The following is a 22,501-nucleotide window of genomic DNA, read 5'->3' as shown; positions in this document are numbered from 1 at the left end:
TTTGTGTGTGAAATCTGCCCCATTTCTCAATGTGGCCACCACTTCTATTTTTGTAAACCATGGAGGCCAGAAGACAAGTCTCTGGCTGGTCCCCAGTTGTAACCTCTGTTCCAGAGCGGGGGAGGAAAAAAAAAGAATCATGAGCCAAAACAGCACACCAATGTGATTCCAAAATAGAGATTTATTTATTAAGGATCATTTAGTTTCTTGCATAAAAATCACCAATTGTTCCTCATTGGGTTTTGAACACACATCAGTTCTTTTGGGGTTGCTTTGTTTACCCCAACACTTTAAAAAATACAGCTCTTTTTTAGCGCCAGGAAGGACGGTTAAGGCAGTGAGGCGTTTTCTTGGGTCTCAGCAGACGGAGGGTCCACCCTCTCCCCCTTGAGAGAATACACATGGTAGGTAGTTTCTTAGGTTGGAAAAGCTGTCCCTGAAGAAAATAACTATGCAGAAGAACACAAATATAGTCATCTGTGGTCACTTATTTGTGCCTGATAGCTTTAAAATAACTACCCCCCCTTGGCCATCAAAGGCTTGCTGGTTGGGTTCAGCTATAAAAACACCGTCTGGCAAAAGACAGTAAGAAAGAGCAGGATCTATAATGACAGTGTTGTGAGGTCGGGCCGTGCAAACCACATGAGAAGACACACCAGTTTGCTCTAGAAAAAAAGAAAAAAGCCCACCACAGGGGCCCTATATAATTTCAAATCAAATTCCTCATGGTCCTTAAAATACCCAAAACATCATTCAGCCAGATCCTAAGACACGAGCTTCTTTTTCAAATGAAGTGTATGACACACAGCTCCCCCCAGAGTTACGCTCCGCATGGGGAAAAACCAGGGAAAAAAAGGAAAAAAAAAAAAACAAAAAACCCTTCGGACTTGATTAGAAACATTAATTGATTTTTACCACACTGAAATGGAGGGATAAAAGTCAGTCTGTGCTGCTGTGAAATTCAAAGGGGATTTGGAAGTAGGATTGTTATTTATTGCTCTGTTAGGATAAACCCCCCAAAATGACTTTTAAAAAACACCAGGGCTGGCTGTCCCCTGCGGGCCCCCGCCGGCCTCCGGGCAGCTCTGGACGCGGCCTGCCAGCCTGATTCACAGTGATTCGGGTTCGCCTGGTGCTGCGAGCGGCCCTCCCGGGCGCGCCTACACCTTGTAGTTGAGCTCAGCGTTCATCTTGGTGTACATCTCGTAGATGACGTCGATGGTGGCCGTGTAGTTGACCAGGAAGAGGCGGACCTTCTCCAGGCACTCCTCCTCTGTCACATTCTGCCCCTTCGAGAGTGCTTTCAGGAAGTCGGACTTGTAGGGTGCCGCGTACAGCGCTGCCTTGAGATGGGCAACAAGAGGGGGGGAGGCATGGTGTTAGGGGACCGGTGGGGCCACCAAGCGGGGCCGCTGGGCCGGGGATGGTGGGCTTCTGGGAGGGGATGTCCCCGAGGTCCGTGCTACTCGTGGCATCCGAAGGGAAAGGAAGAGGAAGATGTGTGTGCCCTTCTACCCCGTGAGGGACAGCAGGACGGACACGAGCTTTGGGGACTGACAGACCTGGGTTCAAATTCCAGCTTGTGCCACCAACTAGCTGTGAGCCTTGAGCAAGTTATTTAGCCTCTCTGAGCCTCAGTTTCCTCATCTGTAAAATGGGGATGATGATGGCACCCACCGAATCAGGTTGCTCTTGGAAAGGATGGGGGGTGGTGCCCAGTGCTTAGGATGGTAGCAGGCACAGGTCCCAGCGCCAAGGAGCCTCTGACCTCTGGGTTCCCTGCTCTGGACAAGGCCGACCGGGAGAAGGCCGACTGCTACGGCGAAGATGTGGCCTCTCTTGTCCTTCAGGGGGCAACGCTTCCCTAACTTTCAGGGCTTCCCTGATCCATGAAAAGTACTGAGAACCAGAAACGCACAGAAAATTCCAGAACCGGAAAGAAAAGGGTGCAGCTGGATGAGAAGCTTAGGCCAAGTCTGACAGGGTGAGGCGGCTATAAATAGTATCATCATGATGAACACCAACAGCAAGACTTCTAGAAACGGAGTGTAAACCATGCACCAAGCACTTCGTACACACTGACTTGTTCAACCTTCACTACGACCCTTGGAGGTGGGGCCTAGTTTATACCCATTTGAAAGAGGAGGATGCGAAGGCTCAGGGAGGTAGAATCCCAGACTCCCTCTTACTGTGTGACCTGGAGCAAGAAGGTTAACCTCTCTGAGCACCAGTTCCTCATCTGTGAAATGGGGGTGAGGACGCACCCACTCCATGGTGCATTCGTAAAGAGCACCAGCCGTGGGCAGCCCGCCTTGGGCCAGGTGCGCAGGACACACCACTATCACTCAGGTGCCACTTGTGAGCAGCACACAGGGAGGGCAGGGCTTCATGGCACCCACCTGGGATGGCCCTGCCCCAGCGCTGCCGGACAGCACAGCCCAGAGGCGACCCAGCTCTTCCTGCCAACACCCAGACAGGCTCCCGTCCCAGCCTATGCCCTGCGGGAAAGAGGCCAGCCTGCCAGACCCCGGTTCTCAGGGGGACGAGGATTGGCTGCAGGGGAGAGGGTGGGCCAGGACCGGCTGGGCAAGGTGAGCGGGCCGAGAGACGCAGGGTGGCCGCAACAGTGCGGAGGGCACCCCAAAGGGCCTCTTCATCGCCGGAGTGGGCCTCTCAGCCTGCCAAGCCTGGCGAGCCTGGGAGGCCCATTTCCAGAAACTCTGGGGAGCGTCATCCCAGCAAAAGCCACCAAGACGCCTGCGGACCAGGTCGCTTCGGCAGATGCCCCAGGGGGTGCAGGAGCCTTTCCTCTCTAACCTGCCCAGGGTGAGGATCTGGGCAGAATTCAAAGCGGCCAAACAGGCCTCCGGCCAGCAAGACCCCCACCAGGCTTTCTCCCACGGCCGCCCAATCAGGCCTCACGGGACGCTCAACAGAAACCCCACGGGCATCCACAGTAACACCACTGCGGCCACAGACGCAACTGCGCAAGCGCACTGGACAGGGCCCCTAAGGGCGCCAGCCTCGCCCCACAGAGGCATGGAGGCTTCTGGAGCCCGGGGCCGCCTCACCTGGAAGATCTTCTGCACAATCCAGCCGTGGTACTTCTTGAGCGCCATCTCGTAGGCCTTGGTGGCGTTGACGCGGATGAGGTTGGGGTGATTCTCGTCCCGCTCCCCGTCGCAGAGGCTCTGGAGGAAGACCTGGATGAAGCGGAGGCCTCTGCAGCGCAGGACAGAGACGGCTCTTCAGGACCGCGCATGCGCCAGCCCGCAGCCCGCCAGCGCGCGCCTGCGCGTGCCACACCCGCACGCACTCGGACTCGGGCGCCTGCGGCGCGCCACGGCACTGTACCCGAACACGGTGGCGGTTAAGCCTCCGGTGTTATCCTGAACCTGGTTTACATGGAATGTGACCCCCCGGCTCAATGCAGCCTCTCCCCGGCGCCTGGCTGACCGCAGTCCCTGTGGGGCTGTAAGGTCTCCGGGGCCAGGTCTGGGCCCGCCTTGCCCACTTCCATGGCCGTGTGGCCTCCCCTGGGCTGGCACGCGGCAGGCGGCCGTCAGCGCTTGAGGACTGAAGACACAGTGCTGGCCCTTGGGGCTCATGGGGCCACAGACTTTGGACCCACTAGGCACGCTGACGAGCCTGGCCCTGTGCCCAAGCTCCCCACCCCCACCACGGCCCCAAGCCACTGTCTGCACCCTCCAGCGGCCACTTGGGCCCTTCCTCCAGGGACGGGACAATGCTTTAATAGCCTGGAGAAGGCCATGGGGTACAGCAGGGTGACTACGGCAAAGATGGGTACCTGCTAGTCCCTTAATGCACAACATTTCATCTCCTCCTTCAGCCCCATAATCCGCCCATTTCACAGAGGAGAACATTGAGCGCCCTGAAAGCCTTGGGCAACGGCCAGGATGCAAACCCAGCTGTCTCATCCCCGAGCTGGACTCCTTCCTTCGCTGTCCCTCACTGTTCCCCCAGGGTCCCTGGATGAGCTGCTCTGCTCCTTCCCTGCAGGGAGGTAGGGATCACGCTGGAGGGCTGTCATGGGCAGGAACACTGGGACTAAGGCATCTTTTAACTTTATCACCTAGGAGGTAAAGGGAAGTCCTCTGTGCCTGGATAGAACCCTTAACCATCAGGGATCCGCCTGGGCTGAAGAACTGAGCCTAGGGGACAATCCTAGCCCTGCTCTGGGTCAGTCACCTCTCTTGAGCCCCTGCCTCCCCCCAGCCCTAATGACCACCCCTCTACCCAGCAGCTGGGATGAAGCACCATCTGACCCTGCTGCTGACCAGCTTCATGGCCCTCGGTGGCTCCCCAGCCCCCCTGACCATGCTGGGATTCATCCTTGTCCAATCCCACCTGGTCCCTCCCTGCTCCTGCCTCAAATCCAGAGCCTGTTGGACCAGACCCTCCCAGAGCAGCAGACACACCGGGCCCTCCTGCCCTCCCACCTCTCAAAAGCCTTGTCCTCCTGCCACCCTCCCGCTCAGTCCCAGAGACTCTGCTTGGCACCCTTCCTCCAGGAAGCCCTCCCTGACCTCTCTCTGCTTCAGGCTCTGCTATCCTGCTGTCAGGGTCCACCCACCAGCCTGATGCCTGGGCCAGGCTGTGATACCACAGTGGGGCCCTGCCTCATTTAACGTGGCATCCCACACACCCCGCACACCCCACACACAGCAGGTGCTTATTATGTGCTCAGCCTGTTGGCATCTCCTTCACCTGCCCTCTGTCCACGTGGACTCTGTCCACGTCTGACCCGAAAACGAACAATCTAACTGAGTGGAACATCACCATCTGCCTTTCTCCTCCTCAGGACCCCACAGAGCCTGCTGATGGGTAGACCCAGGGTAGTTCTCATCCAGGCCTGGGAGTCTCTTGTTGACAGACCAAAGAGGGCAGCTCAGTGGGGGCAAGTCCTGCAACATGTTGTGAGGGTGCTAATCCTAGCCCACCTACTCCCTGACGCCCACTAGGCTGCACCCTCCAGGGACCTGACTCCCCCTGTTCCATTTCACCAAAGAAATGCGTGGTGGAGAGAGGAGACTGGCTCCAGGAGATGGTAGGAGACACGGGAGGAGCACCCTTCCTGACACCTGACTCCAGGCTCAAGAGAAGGCAAGGCTGGGAACATCTGTGGGCCTGAGAGTGCGTCCCTGGCTTCATAGCGGCTGCCAGTGGTGTTCCCATAGCTAAAGGAGAATTCTGTAGCTGGTCTAGAGAGCAGTGTGAGGGCGGCAAGCAAGCTGCTTGGCTTCTCTGAGCCTCGGTGGCCTCATCTGTAAAATAGGAACAACTGTATCTGGCTTCAAGTATTTGCTGGAAGGACAATATATATAGTGATTATGAGCATTCTTAAGTCTGGGGTAAGATCGTCTGGGTTTAAATCCTGTATCAGGATACCCTGTCCCCAGCCCAGGGGACAAATCTGTGCAAATAAGAGTTTCTTCTCCTCAAGACACTATATTTCTGTCAAGTAGCTGTCATAATATATGAATCTACCCTGTGCATGATGTAACCAGCCCCGGATAGGATGCCTTTGTGCAGTGCACAACCTGCACAACTGTGCTTGGCCACTGAGTCCCAGCTCTGACCTTGTGACCTGGGCCCATGATTTGGCCTCCAGAACCCTCCCAGTGGCCTCCCTCTGTGAGATGGGGATAATTACCACACCTAACTCCCAGCACATGAAATACGGTCAGGTGCAGGAAACATTTAACACAACGCCCAGAGTATGCACTCACTTGCTAAGTCTCTGATGGGGCTGGAACAGGGAGCATCACCATCGGGTGGGCCTTGGCCCTTTGGGCGCTTTTCCTCAGCTACTAACTAGCATCACATAAGGGAGCCTATGTGAAAGAAATGGAGGTGACCTTGCAGGACAATAGTAGGGCCGGACGTCCCTCTTCTGCAGAGCAGGGCCCCCGGGCTGCACAGCCACACACACCCTGCCGCCCAAGCCTGTCACCTTTTCAGCCACATCAGCGCCAGCGTGGCTCCCACTTTGGGCCACTCAGCTCCATACATTTCCTTCTCCACCTCCAGAATGTTCTGCAGGGTCCGGAACTTGGCCGGGTTGGTGTCGTACACAGCCTTGATTTTCTGAAATGGAGCACATGGGGTTTCCTCCTAGGAAAAGCTGTCCTCACTGATGGCCGGCCCACGTGCTCACTGGGGGAGCACCCCTTTCCTTCCCACCAGCACCAGGCCCGGCAGCATGGCTGGTAACGGTAACTGCCCTGGCTGGTCACGCTTACTGAGTACCACCCATGAGCCGAGAGGGGCCAAGTGCTTTATGGGGTCCCCACAGCGATCCCGATGTTGCTCTGTCATTATCCCAGTTTGCAGATGAGGAGACTGAGACTCAGAGAGGGGAGAGTGACAGCTGGTACGGGTGGCCACGGGTTCCAGCACAGACAGGCTCCAGAGGCCAGGTTCTCCAACCACTACTGAGAGCTCCTCAGACGCCGAGCATCTGTGGACAATCGCTTTGGGATTAACGGGTGTCCAGGAATGAGGCTCCTGAGTTGGAGCCAGGCAGTTCAGATCTGAATCTCACCTCTGCCCCTTCTCGGTGAGCCTGCTTCCTCATCTGTAAAATGGGGATAATGCCAGGCCAGCCTCAAAGGGCTGCTGGATGCACCCAAGCCTGCAGGTCAGGCCCTACGTGGATGCTCACAGGGAGAGGGTCGGTGGCTGGGGAATGGCAGTGGGAGCTCCCAGGAATGGAGAAGGCAAGGGCCGAGCCGATGCACCCATGGACTTCGGAGTTTACTTCTTATTTGGTCGGGGTGGATACAGGAACCAGGTTCCTGCTCAGGTCAACCCTTCAGACTGTGGTCCCAGTCAAGCTGTGACTGGGGGGCATGACTGCAAAGGACTAGGAACCTTGAGCCCTGAGCTGGACAAGCTGAGGGCCAAACCCATTTTCCACATCTCCTTCCTGTTTCTCAAGCTCGTGGCGGGGAGTGGGGCACGGGCACGGGCACCCCATGCCAGATTAGATTCCCGATGCAGGCTCTGGGCTGTGGCTGCCGGGCCAAGTACATACCGTGATGTTGCCGCTGATGTCTGCCTTGATGGGAGTAAACACTGGGGACCCGAGGCAATCTGGGGACAAAATAAGAAGAGAGATTCAGATTGCCAGCTAGGATGAAGATTCAGGAACGCCCCAGGCCACAGAGGCTTGGGAACAGGAAGAAGGGTCACTTGGTGTGTTGAGGGAAAAGCCGAGCTATTTATAAGTGTTGAAAAGGCTCATGGGCAAGTTAAGATGGAGTGCTGGGCTCCAGGTGAGACCAGTTTCTTGCTGCAGGACTTGTCAGAGCCTTTAAATGCAACTAGAATATCTAGGGGGCAAACCCTTTCGTCCACAGCACTCTTTCTCCCTCGGACAGCACTGTCCAGAACTTTGTGCAGTGATGGAAATGTTCTATATCCGCACTAATACGGACCCCATGTGGCTACTAGGCACTTGAAATGTGCTGTGACTGAGGAACTGGATTTGTAATTTTATTTGACTTCCATCACTGAAATATACATAGCACACATGGCCCATGGCTACCATACTGAACGGCACAGCTGTAGAGTACCTTGCAGAACTAATGCTCTGATAAACCCATCTTGGCCAACAAGGTGCATCACCACTAATTGACCAGCAGGCCAGGAGGCAGACTGAGGAATCTTATGAAGCAGAAGAGGGCCCAGATTTATTAAAAATGACCTTCTCATTCACCAGCTTCTAAGAAAGAAATGAGCTGGGGACTCAGAGGCTCCATGGTTCTGAGACCCTGCATTAGAGCCCAGGAGAACACACCAGCAACGGTATCTCAGTCACTTAACAGAACCTGAGGACTGCGGGCTCGACCCTCAGCTCTGCACGCATGGGCAGTGTGGCCTGGGCTGTGTCCCTTCCCCCCAGCCTCAGCTTTCCCATCTAGCCAGTGGGGCAACAGGACCAATCAGACATGCCGTGGGCAGGGATTGAAACAGGCCACTTCCAAGACACGTGTTTGTCTATCTCTGGAATCGGAATGTTCTTAACTGGAGGGGTTTTTTCCCTTCTTGGTTCCTTTCTGTTACTGTTAAGTAACAGTAAAGTTACAGTAACTTTCTGTTACTGGTGACACCTTTAAGTTGAGAAAAGGCAGACCTAGAAATCGGTAGACCTGAAATGTGAGCAGCCTGTGGCCTGCCTGCCCCCCTTCCCTCCTTTGTGACCCCCCGGCCGACCATCACGATGACCAGAGATGAATAGGTTCAACGTGAACTTCACCCTCAGAACCTGACGACAGCTGAGCTCCCCCAACACGTTCTCACTGTCCTCGATGCTGCGTCCAGAGACCTGCCACCCTGAGACAGAGCCCAGGGGATAGACGCTCAAGCAGTCTGGGTGTGGGTACCAGACCCATCGTGGGGGGGGGAACATGGGGCCAGACTCTCCTTGCCCGGCCAGGGCCTCGTATGCACGCCACCTTGACCGCACAGGAGCACTGGGGGAGGGACGTCCACAGGCTGAATTCTACCCAAGGTGACCCGGCACACCTGGCCAACCATCTGGAACAGTCTAAGCACAGCTGTTAAGGGAGGTGCACTGGGAAAACAGCTTTAAGACACTAGAAATGAAATACCCCAAAACCCAATGGAAAGAAAGTGGGGTAGGCACCCAGCCAGGTGGGGCTCGAATCCTGCCCCTACCATACCCCAGTTGAGCAAGTCTGCTCGCCTGTGTGCCTCAGTTTCCTCTCGTGTCAAAAGCGGCAGTAATAGCACTTCATTCATAGGGTCGTCACGCGAATTAAAAATCACGCAGTGGCTGCATCTAGCAGAGTGCCCGGGGCAGGAACACTCAAGAAACGGACTTTGATTATTTTGGTGACCTCAAATTCCACGGTCCGGCAAACATCACCCAGATGTCACTCAGCTGTGCTTATAAGCCACTAGGCCCCGCAGAGTCTCTGCCAAATGGGAACCCCCTTGGCCTGTGCCCACGTCCCCTCTATGCTCTGCCTTCCTGAGGCCCCTCGTTGTCGGGACGGGGCTGGGGCCTCGCTTGCCCTGCTGCAGGCTCCGGGCATGGAATCCTCAGGCTGACGGGCCAGCGTTCTCTCCGCTGCTGGGCTTCTCTCCCACGCCTGTGGAGGCTCCAAGGGGCTGGGCCGGGGGTCCGGGTGGCCTGCCGCCCTCCATCCTGAGCACTCAGGCCTCACACGCCTGCCGAGGGCACTCATAAGTGGGGTAGCTACTCCATCCCGCTCTTTACTGTTGCCTGGCGAACCACTGACTTCATCCAGCAGGTGCCACCCTGGACAGGTCGTGCCATTAGCTAACACTGCAGCATGTTACTACTAGCTCCCTCAAAGGACAAGGGGTTCTCGACTTGACTAATAATGCAAGCGAGCCAGGATCCCCCCCCCCACCCGCAGTGCCTGTTCCCCTCCTGACAGTGTGGCCAGGGGTCACCAATTCCCAACCTCGCTGGGGCCAGCCAGGTGCCACAGATGAGATGCGTGGGGACCGGCACAGCCCTTCTAAAGGGACAGCTGCTCCTCGGCGCTGGCTGATGGCTTCAGGTCCCCACCTTCCAAAAATGCCAACTGTCCAAACGTACGGGGTGAAGTGCCGGATGGCGAGACAGGGGCCATCAAATATTAACGGCAGAGTAGAGGCGGTGGGTATATAAATTTTCGCTGTAAAATTCTTTCAATTTTGCCATGTTTGCAAATGGTCGTATAAAATGCTGGGGGAAAAGTCAGGGTTATTTTTGTTGTGGTTGATTGGTTGGTTGTTTTTCCTAAAGTCATGTATTTTCCTTTTCCTCTTTTCCCAAGTCCGTTTCACTGTGACAGTGCTTGTGGTCCCATGTGTAACGCTGGTTACCCTCCATCTCGGCCTTGGACTTGAGCTCTGAGAGGGCAGGGACCAGTTCGCCTGGGTTCCCCCGTGTCTCCAGCGCCTGGCAAGCAGCCAGACCCCGTCAGGCACTCGGGCAGCATCTGTGGCCCAAATGAGGTGGTAAACCTCCCGCCGGGCTCGTTGCACCAATGGACCCAATGCATAGTTCAAGGCGCCCACCCCACCGAGACAGCGGAGACTTTGGGAAGGGGCTCAGGCCTCAGTCTCCCTGGCTGTGCCTCCCTGGGCAGGTCTCCGCGAGTCATCTGTGCCCTGCCGCGGTGGCTCTTCCTGCTCCGAGCCGACTGCAAGGCAAACCTACCAAGGGAGAAGGAGAAACCCCGGGGTGTCTTCACCAGAGGTCATGGTCAACCGTGCCTGGGCGGTTGACTGGCATGTCCCGGTGACTTGGGTCAGTCGACACACATTTCAGAGATGCAGAGACATGGTCTCTGGCCTCCTGGGCTCTGAAAAGGCTCTTGTGCGGTTCTGAGAGGCCCGGCGGCCCTGGTGGCCCGAGAAAGGCTTTTTGTTCCCTGTTCCCCTGACAGTGCGCTCTGCGGGTCACGAGGCCGCGTGGTCAGCAGGAGCCGGGCCCTGACAGCAGCGGTTTTGTGTGGCGTGGCCAGCATGCTGGGACAGAGCCTCTGTTCCGCTGGGGGTAGGAATGTGGGTGGAAAGCGCACTTCTAGAGCTGGGAGCAGAGCGGGAGCCGGGAGGGGGAGGCAGAGGGAGGGGGGCGGGCCCCAGAATCCACTTCCAGCAGGAAAGGCATCTCCGTGGACCCACCCGCGCAGGCTGAGGTCGGTTTAGGAGCACCTGGAAGCAGGCCGCCTGGGGTCAGGGAAGCAGCAGTGTGGCCCTCCAGAGTTGCTGCTCGGGCTTTAGGTCTCAGGTCTGGAGTGACTCTGGACGAGTGACTCGGCCATGCCGGGCTCAGGCCCCTCGCTGGCCACAGCCCACAGGCGTCAGGCAAACGGGAGGTGCTCCGGGTGTAGTTGAGCTGACACCTGATTCACCGTGACCCACCCAAGGCCACCAGGCCCAGAAAAGCCGACAGACCCTGCCTAGGGTCACACAGAGGAAGCCAGGCACCCGGACATGATTACAGAACCAAGGCTGGTTCCACTACTCCCTCACCTTTCTTTCTAGAATGTTTCCATCCCATGTGAACTCAACCAAAGGGAGAGTATTCCAAGAGGAAAACCAGAAGATGATTTTAATCACCAAGACACTGTGGCCTTTCAGATACTTTAAATTCAGGCTGCCCCTACTCCGGATACAGCGGGTAGAGCTTGGCGCTAACCAGGCTTACCTTTCCTGTAGTATGCAGCCCTGCCCCAAACCACCTTTCTTGTTTTACCAGTCTGGCAGATACCTCAAAGCTGTATTTTATTGTTGTCGGCAAACAAGCCCTTTAAAATGCCATCCAGAAGCCCTTCTGCCAGAAGGGAGGGAGGGGGCTTGGATGGCTTCCGGGTTCCTCCTCTGACCTCCAGGGAGAAAGGAAGTTGTCTTAAAACAACAACAAAAGCCAAACAAAAAACAAAAAAAAGAAAGAAAGAGAAATCAGATATAACTCCACCATCTTACTCCCTAGAACCAACTCTAATGCAAAGATTCTAAATATAGATAAGCCTTGGTTATCTGCAATACGTGGCAAATGTCCCCTTTTGTTTGCTGTGGAAGGTTTTTCTAAGCCTGCTACTCAACCCAGAATGCATTAAGGAAAATACCACAAATCTGATTACAAAATCCAGAGACCTCTTGTATGGGGCATGAGGAGACATCCCATCACTAATCACAGGCAAACAACAAACTGATGGTTGGGGTGCTGATCAGTGAAACAAACCATGGACAGAAGATTATTACCCCTAATATGTAAAGAGCTCTAACAAATCAATAAGAAACCCAACTCAACAGAAAAATGGCAAATCACAGAACAATAAAACGCCTTATCTCAATAATAAAAAGAAAATAAAGCAGTGAAATATTTTCTAAATACCAAGTTTTATGAATGCAGTGACCTCGAGTTCAACCATTCTGTATGGAACTCATCAAAATGTAACGCAAATGTCCATGCTTTTTCATACCGCATGCCAGGCACGGTTTTCTAAACAGGGCCATCGTTGAAAATATGAATTATGATAAAGGTGTGACCCAGCAACATCACAGACCCCCTCAACCCTTCACTAAATGGCTCTGCACAGTTTAAAAGAAACTTCTCTTGATGGGTGACGGTCACTTCCTCCTGCTTTCTCTGCAGTGCATTCATTCTGCTAGATACTTAGAAAAATAAATAGCCAACTGTGTCAGCATCACCTGCAAAATAAGAGGATGGAGGTACCAAGCGAGCATGTCGTGCCTGACCTCCGAAACGATTCTGGCTGGACAACCTCCTACCTGGGTCTTCATAGTTCAGATGAGGGAGAATGCCCAGAGAGCAGAATTCCCCACGAGCCAGCAGTCACCATATGACACCCAGAACCAGACTCATTTCTGCTTTCTCTGGCCTCAACGTGATTAGAAAGCAAGAGTCGCTGTGCTCTGAGCAAGACCGCACCACGCTCCGTGCAAGCTGCCCCAACACACTGGACACCAGGGTGACCCAACTGCCCTGCCTGGCCCACCCTCTCACTGCGTCTCAGGAATACAGAGCATGGGGCTCCTGGGTGGCTCCGTTGTTTACGTGACTGCCTTCGGCTCAGGTCGTGATCCCCGGGTCCTGGGATCGAGTCCCACATCAGGCTCCTTGTTCAGCAGGGAGACTGCTTCTCCCTCTGCCTGCTACTCTGCCTGCTTGTGCTCTCTGTGTGTCAAAAAAATAAATAAAATCTTAAAAAAAAAAAAAAAAGGAATACAAAGGATTCCATTTCTTAGACACATGGCTTCACTTTCAGCCTGTGTGATTCAGGACGGAAAACACCTAGCCCAACCCATAAATACTTACTCCAGAAAGGAAGAACAGAATGCCTGTGTCGTTGATGCTAGGAGCCTGGTTTGGGAAGGTTCTATTTCAAATTCAATTCTTTTTTTTCCAATAGCCAGATAATAAGGTTTTGTTGTTAAAGACGTGGGGCAGATTAACTTTATAGGTCCTGCGTTACAAGGACCATAATGAGAGGCACTCAAATTACAGCCTGTGGAGATGAATCATTTATTAATCCACAGGTATGTGGGGTGGGGTGTGTGTGTGTGTGATGGCTCAGTTTGCAACAAGGCCTATTTTGAAGAACAAGAACGTTGAGAATGCCCACCTTCCTAAAACTAAAACTTGTTGAGATAAAGCACTTTATTGTTGTTGGTCTGTGAACTGCCATTTAAAAAAATCCTGGCTAAGGAGGAAAGAATGTTTACAAAACAATCCAAAACATTGCTTTTAAAAATCACCCCTATGACAGGCCAACTCTCTTTGTCCATAGTTGCCCGGCTTCTGGGCAAAAACCAGCCTTGAAGTGGGAATGTGGTTAGGAAATGGGTTTTTCTTCACTTGCTGTGTGGCCTGGGAGAGATCAGTTAACCTCTCTGAGCCTCGGTCTCTTCCACATTTGTAAAATAAGGCTGATAATGGACCCCACCTCACGGGGTTGCTGGGAGGCTTAAATCAGGTTGTATGAGGGGCTCTGCATGGTCTCTGGCACCTAGTAAACACTCCAGAAAAAAGGAAGTACTCTTTATGTTTATGATTATTACTACTATTATAAATGATAACATCATTTCCATCTTGTTCAACTGGCACAGGAAATCCAGGAAAGAATGATCCCAATGACTGAGAAATCAAAGGACAAAGAGAGGAAGGGAGGGAGGGAGGAAAGGGGTCTCCATGGATGGGCATGGATACAATTAGCAGGAAACCTCCAGTCATAAAATCACGATTTCAAATGTATTCCAGATAGCTAAAAAAAAAAAAAAAAAGAGAGATCTCAGAAGGGAGTGGAGTAAGGAACTGGGGGGAAAGCAAGGCAGAAAATGAATCATTTCCAAGCACAGGGAAGTGTGAGCTGGCTGGTTTTTATAGGACCCTGGAGAGGGCTGATCAGCTGTAATGACTTAAAAGCTCAGCTACAGTTAACACTCTAACAAAAAAAAAAAAAAAAAAAAAAAAAAGCAGCAGCAAAGAAAAAAGGCCCCTGATACAAGTAACACTGTAAGAAGGTAACAAAAGGAGTTAACACCCACCCAGACCATTTTTTTAAACGGAAACAATGAAACCTAAGACCAGAACCCCTGCATTGCCAACCCGCACTCAGGGAAGTAAGGACTGTCATGCCAGACGGGGGCCTCCTAGCGCCCCCCTCCCCCACAAACTGTGGGGAAGAGCCATTACAAAGGGCTGAATGCCCTTGTCTCTGCCCTGAATAAGACTGCCCTTCCTTGTTGCAGGGCCCTGTGGACCCACTTTCTAGCTGTGCCACCTGGTCAAATCCCTTCACCACTCTGAACCTCAGTGTCTTCTTCTGCAAAATGGTACCAACTCCTCCTCATTCCTGAGGTCATGATAAGCAGCTAGTTCAAAGCTCGGCCCATGGGAGCAGCTCAGAGGGGGGTTACACTAGCTATGATGGGGGGCACACGTTACACTTTATAAAGCCCTCTGTCACTCATGCCACTCATTCTTTTCCTTTTGCTTCCACACCTGCTGGGCAGCTCTGCTCAGCCGGGTGCGGGTGCACTGCCGGGTGTGGGGAGGGCCCAACTTCTGGGGATTCGCAGTAGGGACCTGTTTCTCCAAGCAGCCCTGTGTTGGAGGTGAGGAGCACCTCTTGAGCTAGCAAGAGACAGAATAGACGCTTGGGTCTTTTCTCTCCTGTTTCTCCATTTTATTCCCTCCAGGAGCAGAGGCTGGACTTCAGCTCTTGACCTCGGGGCCGGACTTTTCTGAACACAGAGCTGAGGAGGATCTGATCACTGTCCCTGGAGGACAGAGTGGGCGGGCGCCATGGGTCTGTGCTCTGCACTGACCTTTGGGGTTATAAACGAGGGTGCCGGGACAATCTCAGAGCAGCAGCCAGGCAGCTCAGCTGGCCCCGAGTCCTGGCAGACCATCACCAGACCCGGAGATGGCTTTTTTTGGGCAGATCTTCATTTCCCAAGGGCCATGTGGCAAGAGCGGCAGTGTCTGAAAGCCTGAGGCCATCTGTCCCACCTGTGTGAAGACGGAGTGATTCAGGGCATCGAGTACCCACATCGTTTGGGAAGATCACCTCCATCGACCCTCCTGAGAGGCCCGGTGTCCCTGCTTCACAGGCGGGGCCGCAGGCCTAGAGAGGGGATGAGCGTCTGCCTAGACACAGCCTTGGCACCACGGAACCAGGACTCGAGCTCAGGCTGGCTCAGCCTGACACCAGTGCCCCTGTTTCTTTCCATTCAACTACCTGTGATGTTCAGAGCAAGGCCTTCAGCACACGACAGACCACAGCTGTCTTGGTCTACCCGAAGTGACTTCTCCCTGCTGAGCCTCAGCGAACTGCAGCTGTTACGGAGACAAGAGGCCAAGACGACGGGGCCAGCAGAAGTGCTCCCATCAGGTGTTCCTCGGATCTTACTGGGGCCAGACGAGACCAGGAGCGGGACACATCAGAACAAATTCACGCACACAGTAAGTGCTCCTTCAGCCCAGTGGGCCCTAACTACTTGCAAATGCATGGCCAACTAACAACAAGAGTCTGCAGGCAGTTTCAAGATTGCCAAAACCCATTGCAAAAAGGGTATTTTTGGCTTCTTTCTCCCACAGGACATAGTTTCTTCCTTCTGGAAGTATCCCTCCCAGGCATATGGTCTATGTCCTGTCCCTAAAGAATCCAGCGCTCAACAGACACTCAACCAAAATGGTAACTAACCTGCTACAGTAAGAGGGTTAATAGAGCTTCTTATCTTTCTGGGGGATATTCTATATAAAACCAAAAATAAACATCTATTCATATAAATTTCAAAACCAAAACAAAACGTTGCAGAGATCTGACAGGTGATCCCAAGTCCCGGAAGGCGCTTGTTGCAATGGGGAGAATAACCTCCCCTAAAGAAGGGGAACTTCTTACTCATAGACCAAGGGACGCTGGTGGGGCTGGTTCCCAGGCGGGTTAATGCCATGTCCCAATTACAGGATAATCTGACCTGTTTGGTACCTCCCCACTGGAGGACTTCCATATCCTAGTCCTTCAAACTTGCATTCAAATGAGCAAGGGTTATGGGCCCGGCTGGGCAGGCCAATGATGAGGCACACACCTCAGATGAAACCAATATATCTGGTCTGCGGTTCCCAGCATCTTGGGCAAGTCACTGTGGGGCCGGCAGAACCCCGGACTTCTTCGGTCCAGGCTGGGTCCATGGGGAGCCAGAGGTGGGGTCTCCTCTCTCAGACTGGAAGCCAGGAGAGCAGGAGGCATGCACAAGCCAAAACCACTGCGTGAGGAGTCCAGAGGCTGGAGTTCTGAGTTCTAGTTGGACTCTACTGGTTAATCCCCTAGCTGTGTGACCCGGGCAAGTCACCTAACCTCCTGGGCCTCGGCTTCTCTGGCTGTATAACAAGAAGATTATTCTGTGCTGCTGGGCTGCCACTGGCCCCCCAAACGAGAGCAAGCACTGAACCAAAGGGATGGGAGAGCACTCTTTCTGGGGTTTTCCCTATGACTACTTGACGAGCACCAGATTCGTGTAAGGCCTGACTCTCTGGACATCCGTTTAATTAAACAAGAGATCTGAATGAAGAAAAATCACCCCCAGAATTCGGATTTCAGGAACTGAGAAATGGAAATCATTCCCTTCAGCTCCTGCATCTAGTTTCTCCCCAAAGAGTGAAAGCAAACAGGTGTGATGTCACGTGCCACGTCTGACCTGGAGCAGCGTGTTAAGAAAAACGCCAAGGTTGTGTCTAGACTAAAAGGGAGAGAACACGGTCACGATTGATTAATAATGTCTGCCGTGGGTATGGTTTATGAGCTATGTATTTTAATTTAGAAAGAGAAATACAAAACTGCTTCTAGAAAGAACCCAGAAAAAAAGGGGGGGGGATGGAACCAAAAGCATTCACTCAGCAAATACCATTAGCTCGCCCAGGGCTAGGCACTGAAATAGCTTCAAGTCACAGAATGTGATAGGTTCTATGGTAGTCTAAGGAAGTTAGGAAAGACTTTCTGGATGAGGCAACTTTCCCGTGGAGATAAGCTTCTAGGCAGGGAGTGACAAGATGAAATGACATCTAAGTCTCTCCCTCCCCCCTCCCACTCTCCCCAGCCCTCTAATTGTTAATGCTGGAGAACAGTGCAGCATAATTGACCTAAAAGATGAGAGAGCAGGCCTCACAGAAAACAGTTGCAAGCTGATCACTCAGAGGCAAGATCCAATTACTGGGTCAAGGTGGAGGAAGAAGATGGGCAAAGGGCTGGACTCTAAGTGGACACAGTAAAAGCTGGAGAGAAGGAGGGAGGGCTAGCCCACAAGGTGGATGCTCTAAGCCACATCTGACCTGCCGCCCCAAAAATCAGCATCCACGCAGGCCAGCCAATTCTGTCACAAACCACACCGGACGAAAGTGAAAGAGATGTCGTTGTGCTAATAGGTTAAAAGCTTTCGCATCCTTTGACCCAGCAATTTCACTTCTAAAAATCAGAACGAATGAAAGAAGTACACAAAGAAACATACACGGGGATGTTCACTGCAGCGTTATTTACCCGAGCGGACCACGGGAAGCGATGTGAGAGTCCCACCGCGGGGGACTGGTTACATAAATAATGGCCACGTTCAAACAACGGGGTTCTAAGCAGCCACGAAAAACGACGATTGGCCTGGAAAGATGGTCGGGCTGTAGAGCTGGGCGGAAAAAGCAGCTTATACATTTTCCCCCGAAAGATGGATAAAAATGAGTGCAGAAGGACAATACCCTGAAAGCTCAGCAGAGATGCTCTCAAAACAAAGACAAAGAAACCAAAAAACTGCACCTGCACAGGATCTAAGAGGATTGGTGAACGAATCCACATAGAGTACTGGCACATAGTAAGTGCTCAATAAACGAAAGGGAGTTTTTTTTTTTTTTTAATCATTTCTTCTTGCTCGATTGTCCTTCGATAAACAGATCTTCCTGGCAGCAGTAAGCACTTTTTTAAAAACACTGCTTTCGCAGTGCCTGGGTGGCTTAGTCGGTTAAGTGTACAACTTTTGATCTCAGCTCAGGTCTTGATCTCAGGGTTATGAGTTCAAGCCCCATGTTGGGCTCCACACTGGGCATGGAGCCTACTTAAATAAAAATAAATTAAAAAATAAAACCACAGCTTCCAGCCCTTTTCCCTGTGTATATCAAGAACAGTGGTTCTCAGATTTTGTCTCCTTGTGGACATTTTTGGTTGTCGGCATCTACAGGGATGCCACTGAAACATCCTCCAGCATGCAGGATGCCCCCCCCCCCACCCCGCCCCAAGAGTGATCTAGCCTCAACTGGCGGCAGTGCTGTGGTCGAGAAACCCTGATTTGGAGGGAATTGTCGCTGCAACCTCCCTCGGACTTCTTACATCTCCTTTGAGCCAGACCTGTCCCATTCAAGAGACACACAGAAACCACCCAGATCATCCAGGTCACCAGACACTCCTAAGATTTCACAGAGCTCCTAGTTACAGCCCACAGTGGATCTCAACTGACCCCTGAGTCCCAGAGAAAAGCCCCTAGTGGGAGCGTCCTCGGAAACCTTCAATCCTCAGGCAAAATTCTTCTCCCCAGACAAGCATAATGGTTCCAAATGGATCATCGCAATTTTTTCTTTTTTTTTTTTTTAGAGTGCCAAGAATGATTCTGTGTGGGCCAACCCGCTGGGGCCACTGTATCAATGGTGCTTCTGTCAACAGATGTGATGCCAAACAGCACACAGCTCATAGCAAAGACAAGGGTCCTTTGAGATCAGGGAAAGGGAGGAGGGCATGCTCTTCAGCCCTGGCATCACAGCACTGCCGGCTCCAGGGGCCACCATCCCCTTTCCTCTAAAACCAGCCAGATAATCACATCCAGGGAGGGCGCCCCCCACCCCCAGCCCAGGCTGCAGAACTGCAGGGAGCACACCAGGGCTGACCACAAGGGGAGACCACAGGGCTTAACTTGGGGTTTCTCCGCCTCGACACTGCTAACATTTGGGGCTGGCTCGATTCTTCATGGCGATGGTTGTCCCATGCACTGAGGGTATTCTGCAGATGCCTGGCCTCTAGCCCCTGCATGTGGGCGGCACCTCCCTGCACACCCCCCCCCCCACCTGGGACAAACAAAAATGCCTCTAGACATTGCTGGATGTCCCCTGAGGGGCCAAACTGCCCTCCGAGGAGAACCACTAGCTTCAACAGATTCTGAGTCCTTGACCGGGCAAGTGGGCTCCGCCCTGCGAATGTTCATAGAACATGAGGCGCGGTGGGAGGCATAAAAATAAATGAGTCCTCAGCGCGCTGAAGTCACTTGGTTCCCAAGCCCCTGCCTGGAGGATCTGTGTTATCTCAATACTGAGATACCAATAATAAGCACATTTCAGTCGTTCCGTGAGTACTGACTAAGCACCTACTATGTGCCAGGCACAGTTCTGGGTACTGAGGATGCAGCAGCGGACATACAGGACCAAGACCCTACTCTCGGGTTGCTTACCCAGGTCTGAGGATCGTACAGACCCAGAGACTGCACTCCCTCCAACACTGATTAATCACCTACCATGTGAAGGAACCAAAACTGGATCCGAGAACTCACAGGATAAGCACCGCCCCTCCTCTCCCTCCCCCCAGGGGTTAGGATCTATTTGGCACTTAAGGCCTCAGGGCTCTACACACACTTACTCCTTGCAGCTCGCCTTAGAGATCGGGATCCCCATTTCCCAGATGGGAATCACCCACTAGGGGGAACGTGAGTGACTGCCCAGGTGCCAGATCTCTTCAGTCCCAAGTCAGTGTTAAGGTTCTGTCAGTTTGTGGGTTTCACCCTGGGGACTGGTATCTTCCTGCAAGGCCACCAAGTGCACCAGCAGGGCAGGGTGCTGGGCAAGCCCACATGGAAGAGAAGAAAACAGAGGTTCAGGCTGCACCCTTTAGCCAGGACCCAAAAGGCAAAGGGCAGGAGCAGATGGTATTGAATTCTATTTCCCATTTTCCATCCAGGGCCTGGGCTGGCCTCAGGGAGGGGAGGGAGGCGGCTCTGAAGCTGGGCTAGGGAAGGCCTTCCTCATGCTCCCACAACCTTCCTGGACCTGATATTACAAGGGAGGGGTCTTCTTTTAGAATCCACACCAAGCACCTTGTGTCTGATGTCACCCCCACAAAGCAGCTTCCCCTGTCCTGACCCCTGTTCTAAATGGAGGAAAAACCTTAGGTGGTTCCCTCTAGAAGGGGGTGCCAGAATTTTCCAACTCCAGCTTCAAAACCCTCCTCCTCATCCTTCCCGGCTTCCTCATTTCTCTTTTGGAGTGGGGGTGGGGCGTCTTTGATCAGGAATGGGGGAATTCTGAGGAAAAAAGGGTTCACAAGGTCCCTCACAAGGTGAGGGAGAGGCTGGGAGAATAAGGAAAAGAGAGGGCTTATGAAATGGGAGGATTATTTTAAGGGGAGGGGGGTTGAAAGTCATTCTGAAAAGAAAGGAGGGAATGATGGGGTGAGGGATATAGGATTTGGGGGAGAAGGGGTGGGATGCTTTCGAGGAGATGGAAGACTGGGAAACTGAGGATTTGGAAGAGTGAGGGGTGTCTGGGGGAGATGGACGATTCGGGGAACCCAAGGAAATAGAGAACTGAGGGCATCTGAAGGATATGGTGGAATGTGAGGTGCCTGGAGATGAAGGAATGGAGACGGAGCATCTGGGGGTGTCTGGGAAGAAATGGAGGATGTGCTATGTTGGAGGGAGAGAGGATCTGGGAGTGGTCCGGAGTACGGAGAATTGGGGGTGCCTGGAAGTAAAGGGGGTCTTGGGTGCCTGGGGAAACAGGATTCGGGTGTCTAGGAGAGGCATGGCTGGAGGATGCTAGGGAGATGGGGGGTTCGGGTGCGTCTGGGAGCGCTCTGGGGTAGAGCTGGGGCCGGATCCCCCCCTCACCCCGGCTCACCGAAGAAGGGCGGCAGGTGGGACACCGCCTCCAGGAAGGGCCCCGTCTCGATCTGCTTGTCCGCGGGCAGCGGCTTCAGCAGGTGCTCCGCCAGCAGCGCCATTTCGGGGTCGAGGCCGGCGGTGATGCCCCAGCCCGCGCCGCGGGCGTCCACGCCGCCCCCCGGGCCGCCGCCGTCAGCGCTGGGGCCGTCACTGCCGCCCGCCGCAGACTCTGGGGACGCCAGCGTCGCCACTTCCGCCCGCGCCGCGCCCCGCGTAGCCGAGCGCTCAGCGCCGCCCGCAGGCCGAGCGCCTAAGCGTCCCGCCGCGCCGCCCCGCCCCTGCCCGCCAGCGCCAATCCGCGCCCGCCGCCGCGCCCGCCCGCCCAATCCGCGCCCGCTGCCGCGGACCTCCGCGCCGCCATTGGTCCGGGGGCGGGGCCGGCCTTTCCGGCGCGGAAGCGAGCGGACTTGCCGGTCCAGGTCCGCCCAGGTGAGCCGCTCCCAGATGAGCCTTCTGCAGGTGTTCCTGCAGCCTCCCGGCGTATTGCCCCTCCGCCCCCAACCTGGGTGCGCCGGCTCGGGCCGGGTCCTCGCCAAAGGGGGCGTAGAACTGCTCAGGTCAAACGCAACCCACCTACCAGCCCAGATATACAGCCCAACGCAGCCAGCGCCCCGAGGACACCTGTTTCCTCAAGAACAGAGCCTGTCCTCCAACAGCCCCAAGTAGCCTGTTGAACACTGCTTCGGTCGCAGTTCTCTTTAGCTACAACCACTGGGGACGTCTGATTCTTCTTCAATGATCTAAGATCATACCAATACCCATTGGACACTGCTCAAGTCACAAGTTTAACTCAGCCATGCCTAGCTAAGTCTCCTGTTTCCCAACATCTGGGGTCCAGTCTGACCTGAACAGTCCGATGTTACCTAATGGACCTGGCCCAGTTTACAATCTAACTCAACCACCGCCTGACTGGACACTTGTTTCCCCAAAACTAACCCCACATCTACAGTCCAGGATACATGCTTGTCACCACTTGGCAGTCGCAACCCACCTAAATGCTTGTGTCCTAAAATGCCCGTCTTCTCCAAAAACTCTAGCACACAGTTGTTGAGAGGTTCTCATTCATTCATTCATTGTGGGCCCAAGATGTGCCATGCACTGTGCTAGGTGGAATTGAGCATAAAAGTTATGAACAGTACAGCAAAATTCCTGCTCTTGTAGTGTTGGCATTCTGGTTTGGGAAACAACACAATACAATACACAAATAAGACAATTTCAGACACTCATAACTAGAAATGAAGAAAATAAAACGACAGAGTGTCAGAGGAGGACTGAGGGAAATAGGATGTAGGAGGTTGGGGCAATAAGTATCTATGAAGAGCTGAGAACTGAAGGAGAAGTAGGAGTCAGCCAGAGTGGCTGCAGACTGTTCAAAAGCCTTAAGGTGACAAAAGGCCTGGTGTGTGCAAACAACCTGGGGGGAGGGCAGCGGAGGACATGGGAGTGGAGAGATAGGAGTTTAGCTCAGGGGGGTGAGCAGGGGCATGTTGGGTTGGGTAGGGGG

At 53.6% G+C, this 22,501-nt stretch overlaps 1 protein-coding gene across 1 annotated transcript; it reads right to left on the bottom strand.

Moving 5' to 3' along the window:
- Positions 1–161: 161 nt before the first annotated feature.
- GLTP (glycolipid transfer protein) lies at positions 162–21,201 on the bottom strand. Its single transcript, XM_045791466.2, has 5 exons — positions 20,954–21,201; positions 7,058–7,116; positions 5,975–6,108; positions 3,072–3,222; positions 162–1,343 (listed from the first exon to the last, which is right to left on the bottom strand). Exons 1-5 carry the CDS (start codon positions 21,054–21,056, stop codon positions 1,161–1,163), a joined length of 630 nt encoding a protein of 209 aa, XP_045647422.2. The 5' UTR covers positions 21,057–21,201; the 3' UTR covers positions 162–1,160.
- Positions 21,202–22,501: the final 1,300 nt, after the last annotated feature.

Source organism: Ursus americanus, chromosome 30 (assembly GCF_024610735.1).
Source record: "Ursus americanus isolate L20-20 chromosome 30, mUrsAme1.1.p, whole genome shotgun sequence".
In the NCBI taxonomy this organism is placed as follows: domain Eukaryota; kingdom Metazoa; phylum Chordata; class Mammalia; order Carnivora; family Ursidae; genus Ursus; species Ursus americanus.
The sequence above is the reverse complement of the archived record's forward strand: the minus strand, read 5'-3'. Positions and strand labels throughout refer to the sequence as shown.